A 16,420-nucleotide genomic window follows, 5' to 3' on the forward strand; every position below is an offset into this window, starting at 1 on the left:
CAGCATGATAATGTACGGCACCATGTTGTAAGGATCTGTACATAAGCTGAAAATGTCCCAGTTTATCCATGGCCTGTATACTCACCAAACATGTCACCCATTAAGCATGTTTGGGATGCTCTGGATCGACGTGTATGACAGTGTGTTCCAGTTCCCGCCAATATCTAGCAACTTCGCACAGCCATTGAAGAGCAGTGGGACAACATTCCACAGGCCACAATTAACATCCTGATCAACTCTATGCGAAAGGAGATGTGTCGCAATGCATGAGGCAAATGGTGGTCACACCAGATACTGACTGGTTTTATGATGCACGCCCTTAAATGTTTTTTAAGGTATCTGTGATGCATATCTGTATTCCAAGTCATGTGAAATCCATAGATCAGCTAAACATTTAGATTGCTAAATTAGTTTAGAGGCCAGCTAGACAGTTTGAGTTTACCGACAGACAGCTTCTGCCTCAAAGTATCGTGAGTGGCGTCCATCGATGACTACAATCTCGTGGCTCTGGTCCAGGAAACACTCGATGGCGGACTCAGGCGTTCGGGCGATGTTACACCTGAAACCCGCCCGGTCACACGCCCACCAGAAGGCATCGCTTTGACCATCCTCCTTCGCAAACACCAGCAGGACCTGGGACAGAGTGAGAGAGAGAGAGAGAGAGAGAGAGAGAGAGAGAGAGAGAGAGAGAGAGAGAGCGAGAGAGAGAGAGAGAGAGAGAGAGAGAGAGCAGATGGTCTGAAATACCTCTTACCTGACAGAGGCAGCTTGCTGCAAAAACATTGGTTACTTTAATAAATAATTTGTTCATAAATAATTTGTTTGCTTGTCGGAGCAAGAGTGTGTGGTTATAATCTTTCTGAAGTTGTTTTCATCAAACATGAAGCTAGGATCAGTAGACTAAAAAGCTTATCAGTGCTTTTAAGTGCTGATATACAGTACAGTATCACAAAAAAATAATAAATTAAATAGTAAAACATACATCACTTAAAGGTGCAATATGCATAAATCGATCCGCCATTTCCTGGTTGATAATATTCGAATAGTTCGCTTAATTTCAGTTTATGTGACAAAACAAGCAATGTATAGTGTAGATAATCACTGCACCATAAAAACTGCTATGAAATATATTTTCTATAATCAAAAATACTGAATTTTCATCTGTTTGAAGCTGGTGTACAAAACCGAAAGTAAAAGATGCAAAAACGAAACGTAAGAACGGGAAGCATAGAAATAGCTCACATAGAACAGATCTACCGCTTCTTAGACTTGATTTGAATGCGAATGACAGATCTGTAACTCACATTTCTATGTGAATTTGGTCGGGTCGCCCAAAACGTTACATATTGCAGCATTAACTGTTCAAACACACAACTTCACACCACTTTCCCAGGCATCTCCTATTCCAATGAAAGCCTGCTATTGTTCCTTAATCTATACAGAACAAAAATATAAATGCAACATGTAAAATGTTTGTTCCATGTTTCATGAGCTGAAATAAAATATCCCAGAAATGTTTCATACACACAGCTTATTTCTCTAAAATGTTGTGCACAAATTTGTTTACATCCCTGTTAGTGAGCATTTTTTCTTTGCCAAGTTAATCCATCCACCTGACAGGTGTGGCATATCAAGAAGCTGATTAAACAGCATAGTCATTACACAGGTGCACCTTGTGCTGGGGACAATAAAAGGCCACTCTAAAATGTGCAGTTTTGTCACACAACACAATGCCACAGATGTCTCAAGTTTTGAGGGAGCGTGCAATTGGTGTAACGGATGTGAAATGGCTAGCTAGTTAGCGGGTACGCGCTAGTAGCGTTTCAATCAGTTACGTCACTTGCTCTGAAACCTAGATGTAGTGTTGCCCCTTGCTCTGCAAGGGCCGTGGCCTTTGTGGAGCGATGGGTAACGATGCTTCGCGGGCGACCGTCGTTGATGTGTGCAGAGGGTCCCTGGTTCGCGCCCGTGTCGGGGCGAGGGGACGTACTAAAGTTATACTGTTACATTGGCATGCTGATTGCAGGAATGGCTACCAGAGCCGTTACCAGAGAATTGAATGTTCATTACTCTACCATAAGCCGCATCCAACGTCATTTCAGAGAATTTGGCAGTATGATTAACCGGCCTCACAACCGCAGACCACGTGTAACCACGCCAGCCCAGGACCTCCACATCCGGCTTCTTCACCTGCCGGATAGTCTGAGACTGGCCACCCAGACAGCTGATGAAACTGAGGAGTATGTAATGAGGAGTCTGTAATGAAGCCCTTTTGTGCGGAAAAACTCATTCTGATTGGCTAGGCCTGGCTCCCCAGTGGGAGCGTCTACCTGGTTAAATAAAGGTGAAATATATAAATATATTTTTTAATCAGTAAAGCATTGAAATTGCTGCGTGTTGCGTTCATATTTTTGTTCAGTATAAGAGTAACCAGGAGCCAGGTGGATGATAGTTAATGATGGCTGATGAGAGCTGTTTTCACACCAACAGTTGTCTGGCCTGTACTGTCCCCCGACCGGTTGTTCTTCATACTGTATGGTAACATTACCAATACTTGACTCCTATAGTAGAGCAGTAAGAGACAAGAGGCAAGAATGGAGGGACTTGTGTACACACACACACACACACACACACACACACACACACACACACACACACACACACACACACACACACACACACACACACACACACACACACACACACACACACACACACACACACACACACACACACACACACACACACACACACACACACACACACACACCAATGGACAACTAACACAGGGAGAAAGGAAGTAGGGAAAGAGATTTATAAAGATTTCTTAATTACGTTTCACTTTTTAGATTTATGTGTATTGCTAGATATTACTGCACTGTTGGTGCTAGGAACACAAGCATTTCGCTACGCCTGCAAAAACCATCTGCTAAATATGTGTAGGCCGACCAATAGAATTTGATTTGATTTTGATTTGATTGAAAGAGAAACAGCGCGAGGGAGACCAAGAAGAGAGTAGAAGGGAGATGAGAGAGAGCGAGCCGTCTCGCCAGTCAGACTGCCAGGAGTACGAGGGAAAGAAGGGAGCAGAGGATGGATGAGAAGAAGAGGAGAAAAGAGAGGGGGGGGGGGGGGGGGGGGGAGCTGGCATTGGTAGGAGGCTGTGAAAGGTCTACACCCTTTGATCCCGAGCTGGGCTGTGTAACCATGGAGCTGCCTTGTGAAATTCCACACACACACACACACACCTCAGGCGACGCCGTCCCAAAATCCTACTATCTGCCGACCTGCCCTGCACCCGCCCACGGGCCAGACAGGGGGCGCCACACGTACACAGTTCTGTGTGTGTTGCCGCTTGAGTGCGTGTACATACACATAATCAAATCAAATCACATTTTATTTGTCACATTACTTACAAGCCCTTAACCAACAACAGCTTCATGGCACGATTCCAACACCATCATTAAGTTTGCCGATGATGCAACAGTGGTAGGCCTGATCACCAACAACAATGAGACAGCCTATAGGGAGGAGGTCAGAGACCTGGCAGTGTGGTGCCAGGATAAAAACCTCTCCCTCAACGTGATCAAGACAAAGGAGATGATTGTGGACTACAGAAAGACGGAGCACGCCCCCATTATCATCAACAGGGCTGCAGTGGATCAGGTTGAGAGCTTCAAGTTCCTTGGTGTCCACATCACCAACAAACTAACATGGTCCAAGCACAACATGACAGTCGTAAAGAGGGCACAACAAAGCCTATTCCCCCTCAGGAGACTGAAAAGATTTGGCATGGGTCCTCAGATACTCAAAAGGTTCTACAGCTGCACCACCGAGAGTATCCTGACGGGTTGCATCACTGCCTGGTAAGGCAACTGCTTGGCGTCCGACTGCAAGGCACTACAGAGGGTAGTGCATACGGCCCAGTACATCACTTGGGCCAAGCTTCCTGCCATCCAGGAACTCTATACCAGGCGGTGTCAGAGGAAGGCCCTAAAAATTGTCAAGACTCCAGCCACCCTAGTCATAGACTGTGCTCTCTGCTACCGCAGAGCAAGCGGTACCGGAGCCCCAAGTCTAGGTCCAAGAGGCATCTAAACAGCTTCTACCACTCACGCCATAAGACTCCTGAACACCTAATCAAATGGCTACCCAGACTATTTGCATTGCCCCCCCCCCCCCGCCCTCTTTTATGATGCTGCTACTCTGTTATTATCTATGCATAGTCACTTTAATAACTCTACCTACATGTACATATTACCTAACAGGTGCGCCTGCACATTGACTCTGTACCGGTAACCCCTGTACATAGCCTCGCTATTGTTATTTTACTGCTGCTCTTTAATTATTTATAACATTTATTTCTTATTTTCTAGGGATTTTTCTTAAAACGGCATTGTTGGTTAAGTGCTTGTAAGTAAGCATTTCACTGTAAGGTCTACACCTGTACTCGGCGCATGTGACAAATACAATTAGATTGGATTTGAAAATTTGATTTGATTTGATTTAATACGTTTTAAGGGAAAAAATGATAAGTAAAACATAGAAAATAAAAGTAACAAATAATTAAACAGCAGCAGTAAAATAACAATAGCAAGACTATATACAGGCGGTACCAGTACAGAATCAATATGCAGGGGCACCGGTTAGCCGAGGTAATTGAGGTAATATGTACATGTAGGTAGAGTTAAAGTGACTGATCATACTGCCTCCAAGTGGATGTCTTTCATGATTATCTTTATTATCCAAGTGCTAAATAGTTGGAGTGTGTTTGAACACACAATCACTTAATAGTGATTAACCCCAGTGGTTTCCCTAAGTGGTTTACACACTGTGTTGCCCTCAAGGCAGGACTGACATAGAGAAGGGCCTCTACCCCTGACTGCTGTGCCACGCTGACTCAGCCAATCACAGTTCAGGGGTTAAAGCTAGAATCCTTTAAGCCTCCATCTCTGCACACCCTTGACCAGGCAGACAGATAGGGGGACGAAGGTATGGAACAGACAGGCAGACAAGACAGACAGACAGACAGACAGACAGACAGACAGACAGACAGACAGACAGACAGACAGACAGACAGACAGACAGACAGACAGACAGACAGACAGACAGACAGACAGACAGACAGACAGATAGTTAGACAGATAGTTTCTCAGAGCGATAGCGAGAGACATCTAGCTGACTGGCTTTACACCAAGTCTTGTCAGTGGGACTCCTCTTGGCGTAGAGCCAAGGAGTACGGTGTGGAGGAGACATACTAACAGTCATCAATCTGATGGATCATTCCTAATAAGCATGGTTTACTCCTCACACTCAGAACAACATGTAAATGCTTTTCCCGTGTTTTGAAGTGAGGGCTACAGCATGTTTCTCCATATGGTTTCTTAAGTTAAGTGACCATCCTAAGTTCCCTGTCCAAAGTAAGAGCAGAGCACCCTGTATACTGTCTTCTGCAGCCTACAGTCAACAACAGTTCACCCTCTGAGCCCTCTGGAAAATAATCCCTCTGATTGAGGAGGAGTCCTGTGACAGGGTGCAGAAACGAAGGAGCGGAGAGAAGTAGATTTGGAGTTACCGAGTCTTTCCAGGGCTCGGAGGGAACGATAAATGTCAGGAGGAAACTGTCAGCACGCAACTCTCTCCTCCGGAGCATTTTATCTTTTCTTCTCTCTTTTCTCTCTCGTTCTCCCTGTTCAAGTGGGAGGGAGGTAAAGAGGGAGTGGGGAGTTAGGTCATGGTACAGTAGAGTTTGTGTGTGCATGACTCTGTGTGCGTACGAGACTGTGGGTGTGTGCGGATGTGTGTGTGCTTCCGCTGTCTGTTTGTGCGTGTGCATGACTCTGTGTGTGTACGCAACTGTATGTGTGAGTGTGCGTCTGTTTCTGTGTGTGTGCTCCCTTGTGTGTCTGTTTGTGTGTATGACTTTGTGTGTGTGTGTGTGTGTGTGTGTGTGTGTGTGTGTGTGTGTGTGTGTGTGTGTGTGTGTGTGTGTGTGTGTGTGTGTGTGTGTGTGTGTGTGTGTGTGTGTGTGTGTGCGTGCTCCACATCTTGAGGAGAGTAGTTATTTTAATGGAGCGTGTGTTGAGGGCTGTATGGGGAGGAGGGGTTGTAATAAAGTCTCTAGTCCTTCCACCTGGTTCAGCCAGCCAGCTGCTGCCAGACACTACCTCCTGCAGAGGCTTTTACACAGCCTGATAACGAAGAATGGATGAGTTCTGGAGATGAGGTTTGGATGAGGTTTTATTCAGCACAATAAAGACGGATGGATGAAGGGTAGAGCCTTTCAGTATGTATTTTCTTTAAAACACTTTGAGCATTTGGTGAAGCCTGCCAGATGGTGGGGGAGGTTTGCACTTTTGGGACTATTCCATTACTCCATCAAGCGCAATGACAGAGATGTAAAAAGACAGAGACCTAGATGTCTAGATGCACAAGAAACACAAAACACCTATGATCTTGTGTAACTAACACTCCCTTTCCTAAATTACACAACAGCATTAAGGCCTGGGAGCTAATCTGGCCTTCTCAAAGGCTCACACTGCCTTAATCCCAATCCACAGGACACAACCTCAACCTCAAACTAGCAGCTGTTCACAGCTGGTCACCGGAAACTTAACTACCACCAACCCACACACCATCGGGTGTAAAGCAGGGATGGAACCAGTTCAGGGAACACAACTGAAAACCGGGGGGAAAAAACTACATTTTCAGAGGAAACAGAAACAGAACTGCGAACGAAAGTGATCTCCGTTATTTTAAAATCTTGAGAACCGGATAATAATGTTTTGTTTGTTCCTGCACATATCTGACCAATCAAACATGTTAACATCTAGCTTACCCGTTCCATTGCAAAATGCTCTATCTGCACTAACTGGTTGTCACGATCGTCTATGGGTGAGAGAGTGGACCAAGGCGCAGCGTGTGCAAAATACATCTCTTTTATTTTAGAGAAGGAAAAAACACGTAACGAACACAATTACAAAACGAAACAAAACAACAAACGATCGTGAAGCTAAAGTCGTAAGTGCAAACCCAAGCTACAAACGTACAACATAGACAACTACCCACAAAAGCCTACTGCCTATGGCTGCCTTAAATATGGCTCCCAATCAGAGACAATGAATGACAGCTGTCTCTGATTGAGAACCAATCTAGGCAGCCATAGACATAACTAGACAACTATACTCTACTCTGCCCCATACACATACAACACCCCATAGACACTACAAAACACATACATTCCCCATGTCACACCCTGACCTAACTAAAAAACATAAAGAAAACAAAGAATACTAAGGCCAGGGCGTGACAGTACCCCCCCCCCCCAAAGGTGCGGACTCCGACCGCACAACCTGAAATAGAAAGGGGAGGGTCCGGGGTGGGCCCCATCATGGCGGCGGCTCGGGTGCGGGACGTGGCCCCCACTCCACCATTGTCAATACCCGCTTTGGTAACTTCCTCCAAATGGCCACCCTCCAAATTAACCCCACCGGACTAAGGGGCAGCACCGGACTAAGGGGCAGCACCGGAATGAGGGGCAGCTCCGGACTGAGGGGCAGCTCCGGACTGAGGGGCAGCTCCGGACTGGCTGGCGGATCCTGGCTGGCTGGCTCTGGCGGATCCTGGCTGGCTGGCTCTGGCGGATCCTGGCTGGCTGGCTCTGGCGGATCCTGGCTGGTTGGCTCTGGCGGATCCTGGCTGGCTGGCTCTGGCGGATCCTGGCTGGCTGGCTCTGGCGGATCCTGGCTGGCTGGCTCTGACGGATCCTGGCTGGCTGGCTCTGACGGATCCTGGCTGGCTGGCTCTGGCGGATCCTGGCTGGCTGGCTCTGGCGGATCCCGGCTGGATGACGGCTCAATGCTGGATGACGGCTCTGGCTGGTCATGGCTGGATGACGGCTCTGGCTGGTCATGGCTGGATGACGGCTCTGGCTGGTCATGGCTCGCTGACGGCTCTGGCTGGTCATGGCTCGCTGACGGCTCTGGCTGGTCATGGCTGGCGGAAGGCTCTGGCTGATCCTGTCTGGCGGAAGGCTCTGGCTGATCCTGTCTGGCGGAAGGCTCTGGCTGATCCTGTCTGGCGGAAGGCTCTGGCTGATCCTGTCTGGCGGAAGGCTCTGGCTGATCCTGTCTGGTGGAAGGCTTTGGCTGCTCCTGTCTGGCGGAAGGCTCTAGCGGCTCCTGTCTGGCGGAAGGCTCTAGCGGCTCCTGTCTGGCGGACGGCTCTGAAGGCTCATGGCAGACGGCCGGCTTTGCAGGCTCATGGCAGACGGGCGGCTTTGAAGGCTCAGTACAGACGGGCAGTTCATGCGGCGCTTGGCAGACGGACAGTTCAGACGGCGTTGGGCAGACGGGCAGTTCAGGCGCCGTTGGGCAGACGGGCAGTTCAGGCGCCGTTGGGCAGACGGGCAGTTCAGGCGCCGCTGGGCAGACGGCAGACTCTGGCCGGCTGAGACGCACTGTAGGCCTGGTGCGTGGTACCGGAACTGGAGGTACCGGGCTAAAGACACGCACCTTCAGGCTAGTGCGGGGAACAACAACAGGGCACACTGGACTCTCAAGGCGTACTATAGGCCTGGTGCGTGGTACCGGCACTGGTGGTACCGGGCTGAGGGCACGCACATCAGGGCGAGTACGGGGAGAAGGAACAGTGCGTACAGGGCTCTGGAGACGCACAGGAGGCTTGATGCGTGGTGCCGGAACTGGAGGCACTGGGCTGGATACACGCACCACAGGGAGAGTGCGTGGAGGAGGAACAGGGCTCTGGAGACGCACTGGAAGCCTGGTGCGTGGTGTAGGCACTGGTGGTACTGGGCTGGAGACACGCACCATAGGGCTAGTGCGTGGAGGAGGAACAGGGCTCTGGAGACGCACTGGAAGCCTGGTGCGTGGTGTAGGCACTGGTGGTACTGGCCTGGAGCGGGGAGATGGCGCCGGAAATACCGGACCGTGCAGGCGTACTGGCTCCCTTGAGCACTGAGCCTGCCCAACCTTACCTGGTTGTATGCTCCCCGTCGCCCGACCAGTGCGGGGAGGTGGAATAACCCGCACCGGGCTATGTAGGCGAACCGGGGACACCATGCGTAAGGCTGGTGCCATGTAAGCCGGCCTGAGGAGACGCACTGGTGGCCAGATGCGTTGGGCCGGCTTCATGACATCCGGCTCAACGCTCAATCTAGCCCGGCCGATACATGGAGCTGGAATGTACCGAACCGGGCTATGCACGCGTACAGGAGACACCATGCGCTCTACTGCGTAACACGGTGTCTGCCCGTACTCTCGCTCTCCACGGTAAGTACAGGGAGTGGGCGCAGGTCTCCTACCTGACTTCGCCACTCTCCCTTTTAGCCCCCCCCCAAGAAATTTTTGGGGTTTACTCACAGACTTTTCGGGTTTCCAGCCACGTCTCCTTGCTGCCTCCTCATACCACCGCTCCTGGGCTTTAGCTGCCTCCCTCTCTTCAACAGAGCGGCGATATTCCCCTGTCTGAGCCCAGGGTCCTTTTCCGTCCAATATTTCCTCCCATGTCCACGAGTCCTGGTTTCTTTGCCGCTGTTGTTGGTTCCTCTCACGCTGCTTGATCCATGGTTGGTGGGTAGTTCTGTCACGATCGTCTATGGGTGAGAGAGTGGACCAAGGCGCAGCGTGGAATGTAGACATAATTAAGTTTATTAAAGAAAAGACGAAAACCGAAAACACTTCAACAAACTACAAAATAACAAACGAACGTAGACAGACCTGAACTATGTGAACTTACATATAACACGAAGAACGCACAAACAGGTACAGACTACAACAAACGAACGAACAAACCGAAACAGTCCCGTGTGGTGCAACATACACAGACACAGAAGACACTACAAAACACATACATTCCCCATGTCACACCCTGACCTAACTAAAAAACATAAAGAAAACAAAGAATACTAAGGCCAGGGCGTGACACTGGTGGAGTAAATTCACAAGCTAAATGTAATTACTATGTTCATTTCACGGGTTAATATATAAACGAAATGGAACTTTTATGAACCCTACATTTTTTGGAGGGTTTGAACAGGTTCAGAACTTAATTATGCTGGTCGGAACCCAAAAAATAGAGGTTCTGCTCAGAACGGAACAATTGGAAAATAATTTTGGTACCAACCCCTAGTGAAAAAAGTTATATAGTGTACATGTATGCCGTATGCCATGTTGTGTCATGTGGTGTCTCATTGTTACGCCATGTTGAAACCATTCTATCATGCAATGATATCTCCAGTGTTTCCCCTATATTCATTTAAACCAAAGAATTGGATGCAATATATACAGTAGCAGTCAAAAATTTGGACACGCCTACTTATTCCAGGGTTTTTCTTTATTTTGACTATTTTCTACATTGTAGAATAATAGTGAAGACATCAAAACTATGAAATAAGACATAAGGAATCATGTAGTAACCAAAAAAGTGTGTAAGGGATATTTGACAAAGAAGGAGAGTGATGGAGTGCTGCATCAGATGATCTGGCCTCCACAATCACCCGACCTCAACCCAATTGAGATGGTTTGGAATGAGTTGGAGCCTTATACAAAAATGTATACAAGTGTTTTTTTCCCTCATCAGTCTACACACAATACCACATAATGACAAAGCAAAAACATGTTTTTTATATATATATTTTTTTACATATTTGCAACAAAATCCTTTACTGAGTACTTTGTTGAAGCACCTTTGGCAGCGATTACAGCCTCGAGTCTTCTTGGGTATGACGCTACAAGCTTGGCACAGCTGTATTTGGGGAGGTTGTCTGTCAGGTTGGATGGGGAGCGTCACTGCACAGCTATTTTTAGGTCTCTCCAGAGATGTTAGATCGGGTTCAAGTCTGGGCTCTGGCTGGACCACTCAAGGACATTCAGAGACTTGTCCCGAAGCCACTCCTGCGTTGTCTTGGCTGTGTGCTTAGGGTCGTTGTCCTGTTAGAAGGTGAACCTTTGGCCCAGTTTGAGGTCCTAAGTGCTCTGGAGCAGGTTTTCATCAAAAATCTATCTTTATTTGCGCCGTTCATTTTTCCCTCGATCCTGACTAGTCTCCCAGTCCCTGCCGCTGAAAAACATCCACACAACATGATGCTGCCACCACCATGCTTCACCGTAGGGATGGTGCCAGGTTTCCTCCAGATGTGACACTTGGCATTCAGGCCAAAGAGTTCAATCTTTGTTTCATCAGACCAGAGAATCTTGTTTCTCATGGTCTGAGAGTCCTTTTGGTGCCTTTTGGCAAACTCCAAGCTGGCTGTCATGTGCCTTTTACTGAAGAGTGTCTTCCGTCTGGCCACTTTACCATAAAGGCCTGATTGGTGGAGTGGTGCAGAGATGGTTGTCCTTCTGGAACGTTTTCCCATCTCCACAGAGGAACTCTGGAGTTCTGTCAGAGAGACCATCGCGTTCTTGGTCACCTCCCTGACCAAGGCCCTTCTCCCCCGATTGCTCAGTTTGGCCTGGCGGCCAGCTCGAGGAAGAATTTTTCTTCCATTTATGAATGATGGAGGCCACTGTGTTCTTGAGGACCTTCAACACTTCAGAAATGTTTTGTTACCCTTCCCCAGATCTATGCCTCAACACAATGCTGTCTCCTTCGACCAGATGGCTTGGTTTTTTCTCTGACATGCACTGTCAACTGTGATCCCTTATATAGACAGGTGTGCGCCTTTCCAAATCATGTGCATTCAATTGAATTTACAACAGGTGGACTCCAATCAAGTTGTAGAAACATCTCAAGGATGATCAATGGAAACAGGATGCACCTGAGCTCAATTTTGAGTCTCATAGCAAAGGGTCTGAATACTTGTGTAAATAAGGCATTTCTGATTTTTAATTTGAATAAATTAGCAAACATTTCTAAAAATCTGTTTTCGCTTTGTTATCGTGGGGTATTGTGTGTAGATTGATGAGGATTTAATTTTTTTATATATTATTTTTAGAATAAGGCTGTAACTGTACTTGTCTTGTGCATTTGTTTTATTCTGGGATTATGACTAAAAATGACTGGTGGAGTCACTTTACCCCAACCTGCACGTACAAATTACCTCAACTAACCTGTACCCCTTGTCACGTTCCTGACCTATTTCTGTTAGTTTGTTGTATGTGTTAGTTGGTCAGGACGTGAGTTTGGGTGGGCATTCTATGTTTTCTGTTTCTATGTTGGTTTAAGGGTTGCCTGGTATGGCTCTTAATTAGAGGCAGGTGTTTTGCGTTGTCCTCTAATTGAGAGTCATATTTAGGTAGGTTGTTTCACAGTGTTCGTTGTGGGTGGTTGTCTCCTGTGTCAGTGTTTGTCGCACCATACGGGACTGTTCGGTTTGTTTGTAAGTTCGGTCTTTTGTGTAGTCATTTTCCTGTTCGTGAGTTCTGCGTTTTATGTAAGTTCGCATGTCCAGGTTTGTCTACTCCGTTTTGTTGTTTTGTTAGTTTATAGTCAAGTTCGTGTTTTTGTCTTTGTTGTTTCGTCGTGTCTTTATTAAATCATGTCATTTCACAAAGCTGCGCCTTGGTTCAATCACTACTCCTCCTCTTCGGTTGAAGAGGAGGAGGACTGCCGTTACAGAACCACCCACCAAATTACCAGAACCAAGCAGCGTAATACACAGGACTACTGGACTTGGGAGGACGAGCTGGATGGAAAAGGACCTTGGGCTCAACCAGGGGAATATCGCCGCCCCAAAGCTGAGCTGGAGGCAGCGAAAGCAGAGAGGCGGCGATATGAGGAGGCAGCAAGGAAGCAAGGCTGGAGACCGGAGAATCAAGCCCAAAACTGCAGATATGAAGGTACGCGGCTAGCAAGGAAGCCCGAGAAGAAACCCCAAAAATTTCTTGGGGGGGGGCTAAGAGGTAGTGGGCCAAGGGCAGGTAGGAGACCTGCGCCCACCTCCCAGGCTAACCGTGGAGAGCGGGAGTACGGGCAGACGCCGTGTTACGCAGTAGAGCGCACGGTGTCTCCTGTACGTGTGCACAGCCCGGTGCGGGTTATTCCACCTCCCCGCATTGGTAGGGCTAGATTGGGCATTGAGCCAGGTGCCATGATGCCGGCTCAACGCGTCTGGTCTCCAGTGCGTCTCCTCGGGCCGGCATACATGGCACCAGCCTTACGCATGGTGTCCCCGGTTCGCCTACATAGCCCGGTGCGGGTTATTCCACCTCCCCGCACTGGTCGGGCGACGGGGAGCATTCAACCAGGTAAGGTTGGGCAGGCTCAATGCTCAAGGGAGCCAGTACGCTTACACGGTCCGGTATTTCCGGCGCTACCTCCTCGCCCCAGCCCAGTACCACCAGTGCCTACACCACGCACCAGGCTTCCAGTGCGTTTTAGGAGCCCTGTTCCTCCTCCACGCACTCTTCCTATGGTGCGTGTCTCCAGTCCAGTGCCTCCAGTTCCGGCACCACGCACTAAGCCACCTGTGCGTCTCCAGAGCCCTGTACACACTGTTCCTTCTCCCCGTACTCGTCCTGATGTGCGTGCCCTCAGTCCGGTGCCACCAGTGCCGGTACCACGCACCAGGCAAATAGTACGCTTTGAGAATCCAGTGTGCCCTGTCCCTGCTCCCCGCACTAGCATGAAGGTGCGTGTCCTTAGCCCGGTGCCTCCAGTTCCGGCACCACGCACCAGGCCTACAGTGCGCCTCAGCCGGCCAGAGTCTGCCGTCTGCACAGCGATGCCTGAACTGCCCGTCTGCCAAGCGCCATCTGAGCCATCCGTCTACCCAGCGCCATCTGAGCCATCCGTCTACCCAGCGCCATCTGAGCCATCCGTCTACCCAGCGCCATCTGAGCCATCCGTCTACCCAGCGCCATCTGAGCCATCCGTCTGCCCCGAGCCATTAGAGCCGCCCATCTGTCCCGAGCCGTCAGAGCCGTTCGTCAGTCAGGAGCCGCTAGAGCCGTTCGTCAGACAGGATCTGCCAGAGCCGCCAACCAGACAGGATCTGCCAGAGCCGCCAACCAGACAGGATCTGCCAGAGCCGCCAACCAGACAGGATCTGCCAGAGCCGCCAACCAGACAGGATCTGCCAGAGCCGCCAACCAGACAGGATCTGCCAGAGCCGCCAACCAGACAGGATCTGCCAGAGCCGCCAGCCAGCCATGTGCAGCCAGATCCGCCAGCCAGCCATGTGCAGCCAGATCCGCCCTCCAGTCATGAGCTGCCCTCCAGTCATGAGCTGCCTTCCAGTCATGAGCTGCCCTACAGCCATGAGCGGCCAGAGCCGTCAGACAGTCATGAGCTGCCCTCCAGTCATGAGCTGCCCTCCAGTCATGAGCTGCCCTACAGCCATGAGCGTCCAGAGCCGTCAGCCAGCCATGAGCGTCCAGAGCCGTCAGCCAGTCCGGAGCTGCCAGTAATCCAGAACTGCCCCTCAGTCCAGAGCTGTCTCTCTGTCCGGAGCTGCCTTTCAGTCCAGAGTTGCCCCTCTATCCTGAGCTACCTCTCTATCTACCTCTCTATTCTCACCTACCTCTATGTCCTGAGCTACCTTGTCCCGGAGCTGTCCCTTTATTTTGTGTTGCATATATTAGGTGGGTGGAATAGAGGGGTGGTCATTCTGAGGGGGATTAGCGAGCTGGGATTGACTATGGTGGGGTGGGGACCTCGCCCAGAGCCTGAGCCACCACCGTGGTCAGATGCCCACCCAGACCCTCCCCTAAACTTGGTGCTGGTGCGCCCGGAGTTCGCACCTTAAGGGGGGGGGTTATGTCACGTTCCTGACCTATTTCTGTTAGTTTGTTGAATGTGTTAGTTGGTCAGGACGTGAGTTTGGGTGGGCATTCTATGTTTTCTGTTTCTATGTTGGTTTAAGGGTTGCCTGGTATGGCTCTTAATTAGAGGCAGGTGTTTTGCGTTGTCCTCTAATTGAGAGTCATATTTAGGTAGGTTGTTTCACAGTGTTCGTTGTGGGTGGTTGTCTCCTGTGTCAGTGTTTGTCGCACCATACGGGACTGTTCGGTTTGTTTGTAAGTTCGGTCTTTTGTGTAGTCATTTTCCTGTTCGTGAGTTCTGCGTTTTATGTAAGTTCGCATGTCCAGGTTTGTCTACTCCGTTTTGTTGTTTTGTTAGTTTATAGTCAAGTTCGTGTTTTTGTCTTTGTTGTTTCGTCGTGTCTTTATTAAATCATGTCATTTCACAAAGCTGCGCCTTGGTTCAATCACTACTCCTCCTCTTCGATTGAAGAGGAGGAGGATTGCCGTTACACCCCTGCACATTGACTAGTACCAGTACCCCCTGTACGTAGCCTCATTAATGTTATTTTATTGTGTTACTTTTTATAACATTTTTTCTTCAGGTTATTTAGTAAATATTTTCTTAACTTTATTTCTTGAACTGCATTGTTGGTTAAGGGCTTGTAAGTAAGCATTTCACGGTAAGGTCTACACCTGTTGTATTCGGCGCATGTGAGAAGTAAAATTGGATTTGATATGATTTGATTCCGCTGATGTGTTTCTATGCTGTTGTTCAACCTGCTTATTTGAATGCACTAGTTTTACACAGCTCTGGCTAACAGCATGCTAAATAACTGAAATGCAAATAAAATGTACAGGCCCCACAAGTAATTTTCACAAATCTCTCTGATTACGCTTTTTAATCACATCCTAAAATCCTCTTCTGTGCCAATCAAAATGGCCACCACTCCAAAGCCTCTAGTAGCGTGAAGAAGAGACAAACTGCCCATGATGTGCTCTACCACAACATGTAACATCACTGAATTGCATAACAAAATACAGCAGACTCCTGATAATTGACGGACGGTGGGCACTAAACTGGAGCATGCTGTTATCAGGAGAAATACAGAAGAATGTAAAGTGCAGTTTTACCTGAATAGGTTCTTGGGTCAGTCTCATAGGTCCTATGCATTCTTCTGTGGCTGATACCTGGAACACAACCAGAGAGAGAGAGATGGAATGAGCTCAAGCTCAAACAAAAACAACAAAACAATGAATAGCAAGAGTAAAAACAGACGAGAGAGCAGGAGTAAAAAATGACACATAGAAAAAGGGGAAACAGAGTACTGCTCACCATTTTACTCTCTTCTTCAGGTACCATACATGCCCTGAACCTCTCTCTCGCTATCGCTTTTCCCCCTCTCTCTATCTCTTTCTTTCTCTCTCTGTCTCAACCAGCTAATACTCCATAAGCAGGTATTCCTCAGTAAAAAAAACGAAGCTCTACACTCTTCAGCAAACCTTGGTTAGCTTACTGAGCAATGTCACTGTATCAACTATAGCAGGAAGGATTTCTGGCTACTGGACTATCGACTAATGGCTTAGGATGTTCCGCGCACACACTCACACTATTAGTGACGCAACAAGACCAGGTCTGTTACAAGCCTCTTTAAAGAGTATTAAGGGATACAGACAGACAGGTGTATGTGAGTAATGCCTTGTGGAGGAGCAGTACT

General features: G+C 48.6%; 1 protein-coding gene across 1 annotated transcript in view; it reads right to left on the minus strand.

Annotated features, from left to right (window-relative positions):
- The window catches only part of LOC120021877 (high affinity cAMP-specific and IBMX-insensitive 3',5'-cyclic phosphodiesterase 8B-like), an 80,020-nt gene that overhangs the window by 46,192 nt on the left and 17,408 nt on the right, over positions 1-16,420 (minus strand). The window contains exons 2-3 of the mRNA XM_038965721.1: positions 15,837-15,893; positions 443-633 (exon numbers count right to left, since the gene is read on the minus strand). Of these exons, the coding sequence (XP_038821649.1) occupies positions 443-633; positions 15,837-15,893 (248 nt within the window). The remainder of the gene's footprint in view (positions 1-442; positions 634-15,836; positions 15,894-16,420) is intronic.

Source organism: Salvelinus namaycush, chromosome 26 (genome assembly GCF_016432855.1).
Source record: "Salvelinus namaycush isolate Seneca chromosome 26, SaNama_1.0, whole genome shotgun sequence".
NCBI lineage: Eukaryota > Metazoa > Chordata > Actinopteri > Salmoniformes > Salmonidae > Salvelinus > Salvelinus namaycush.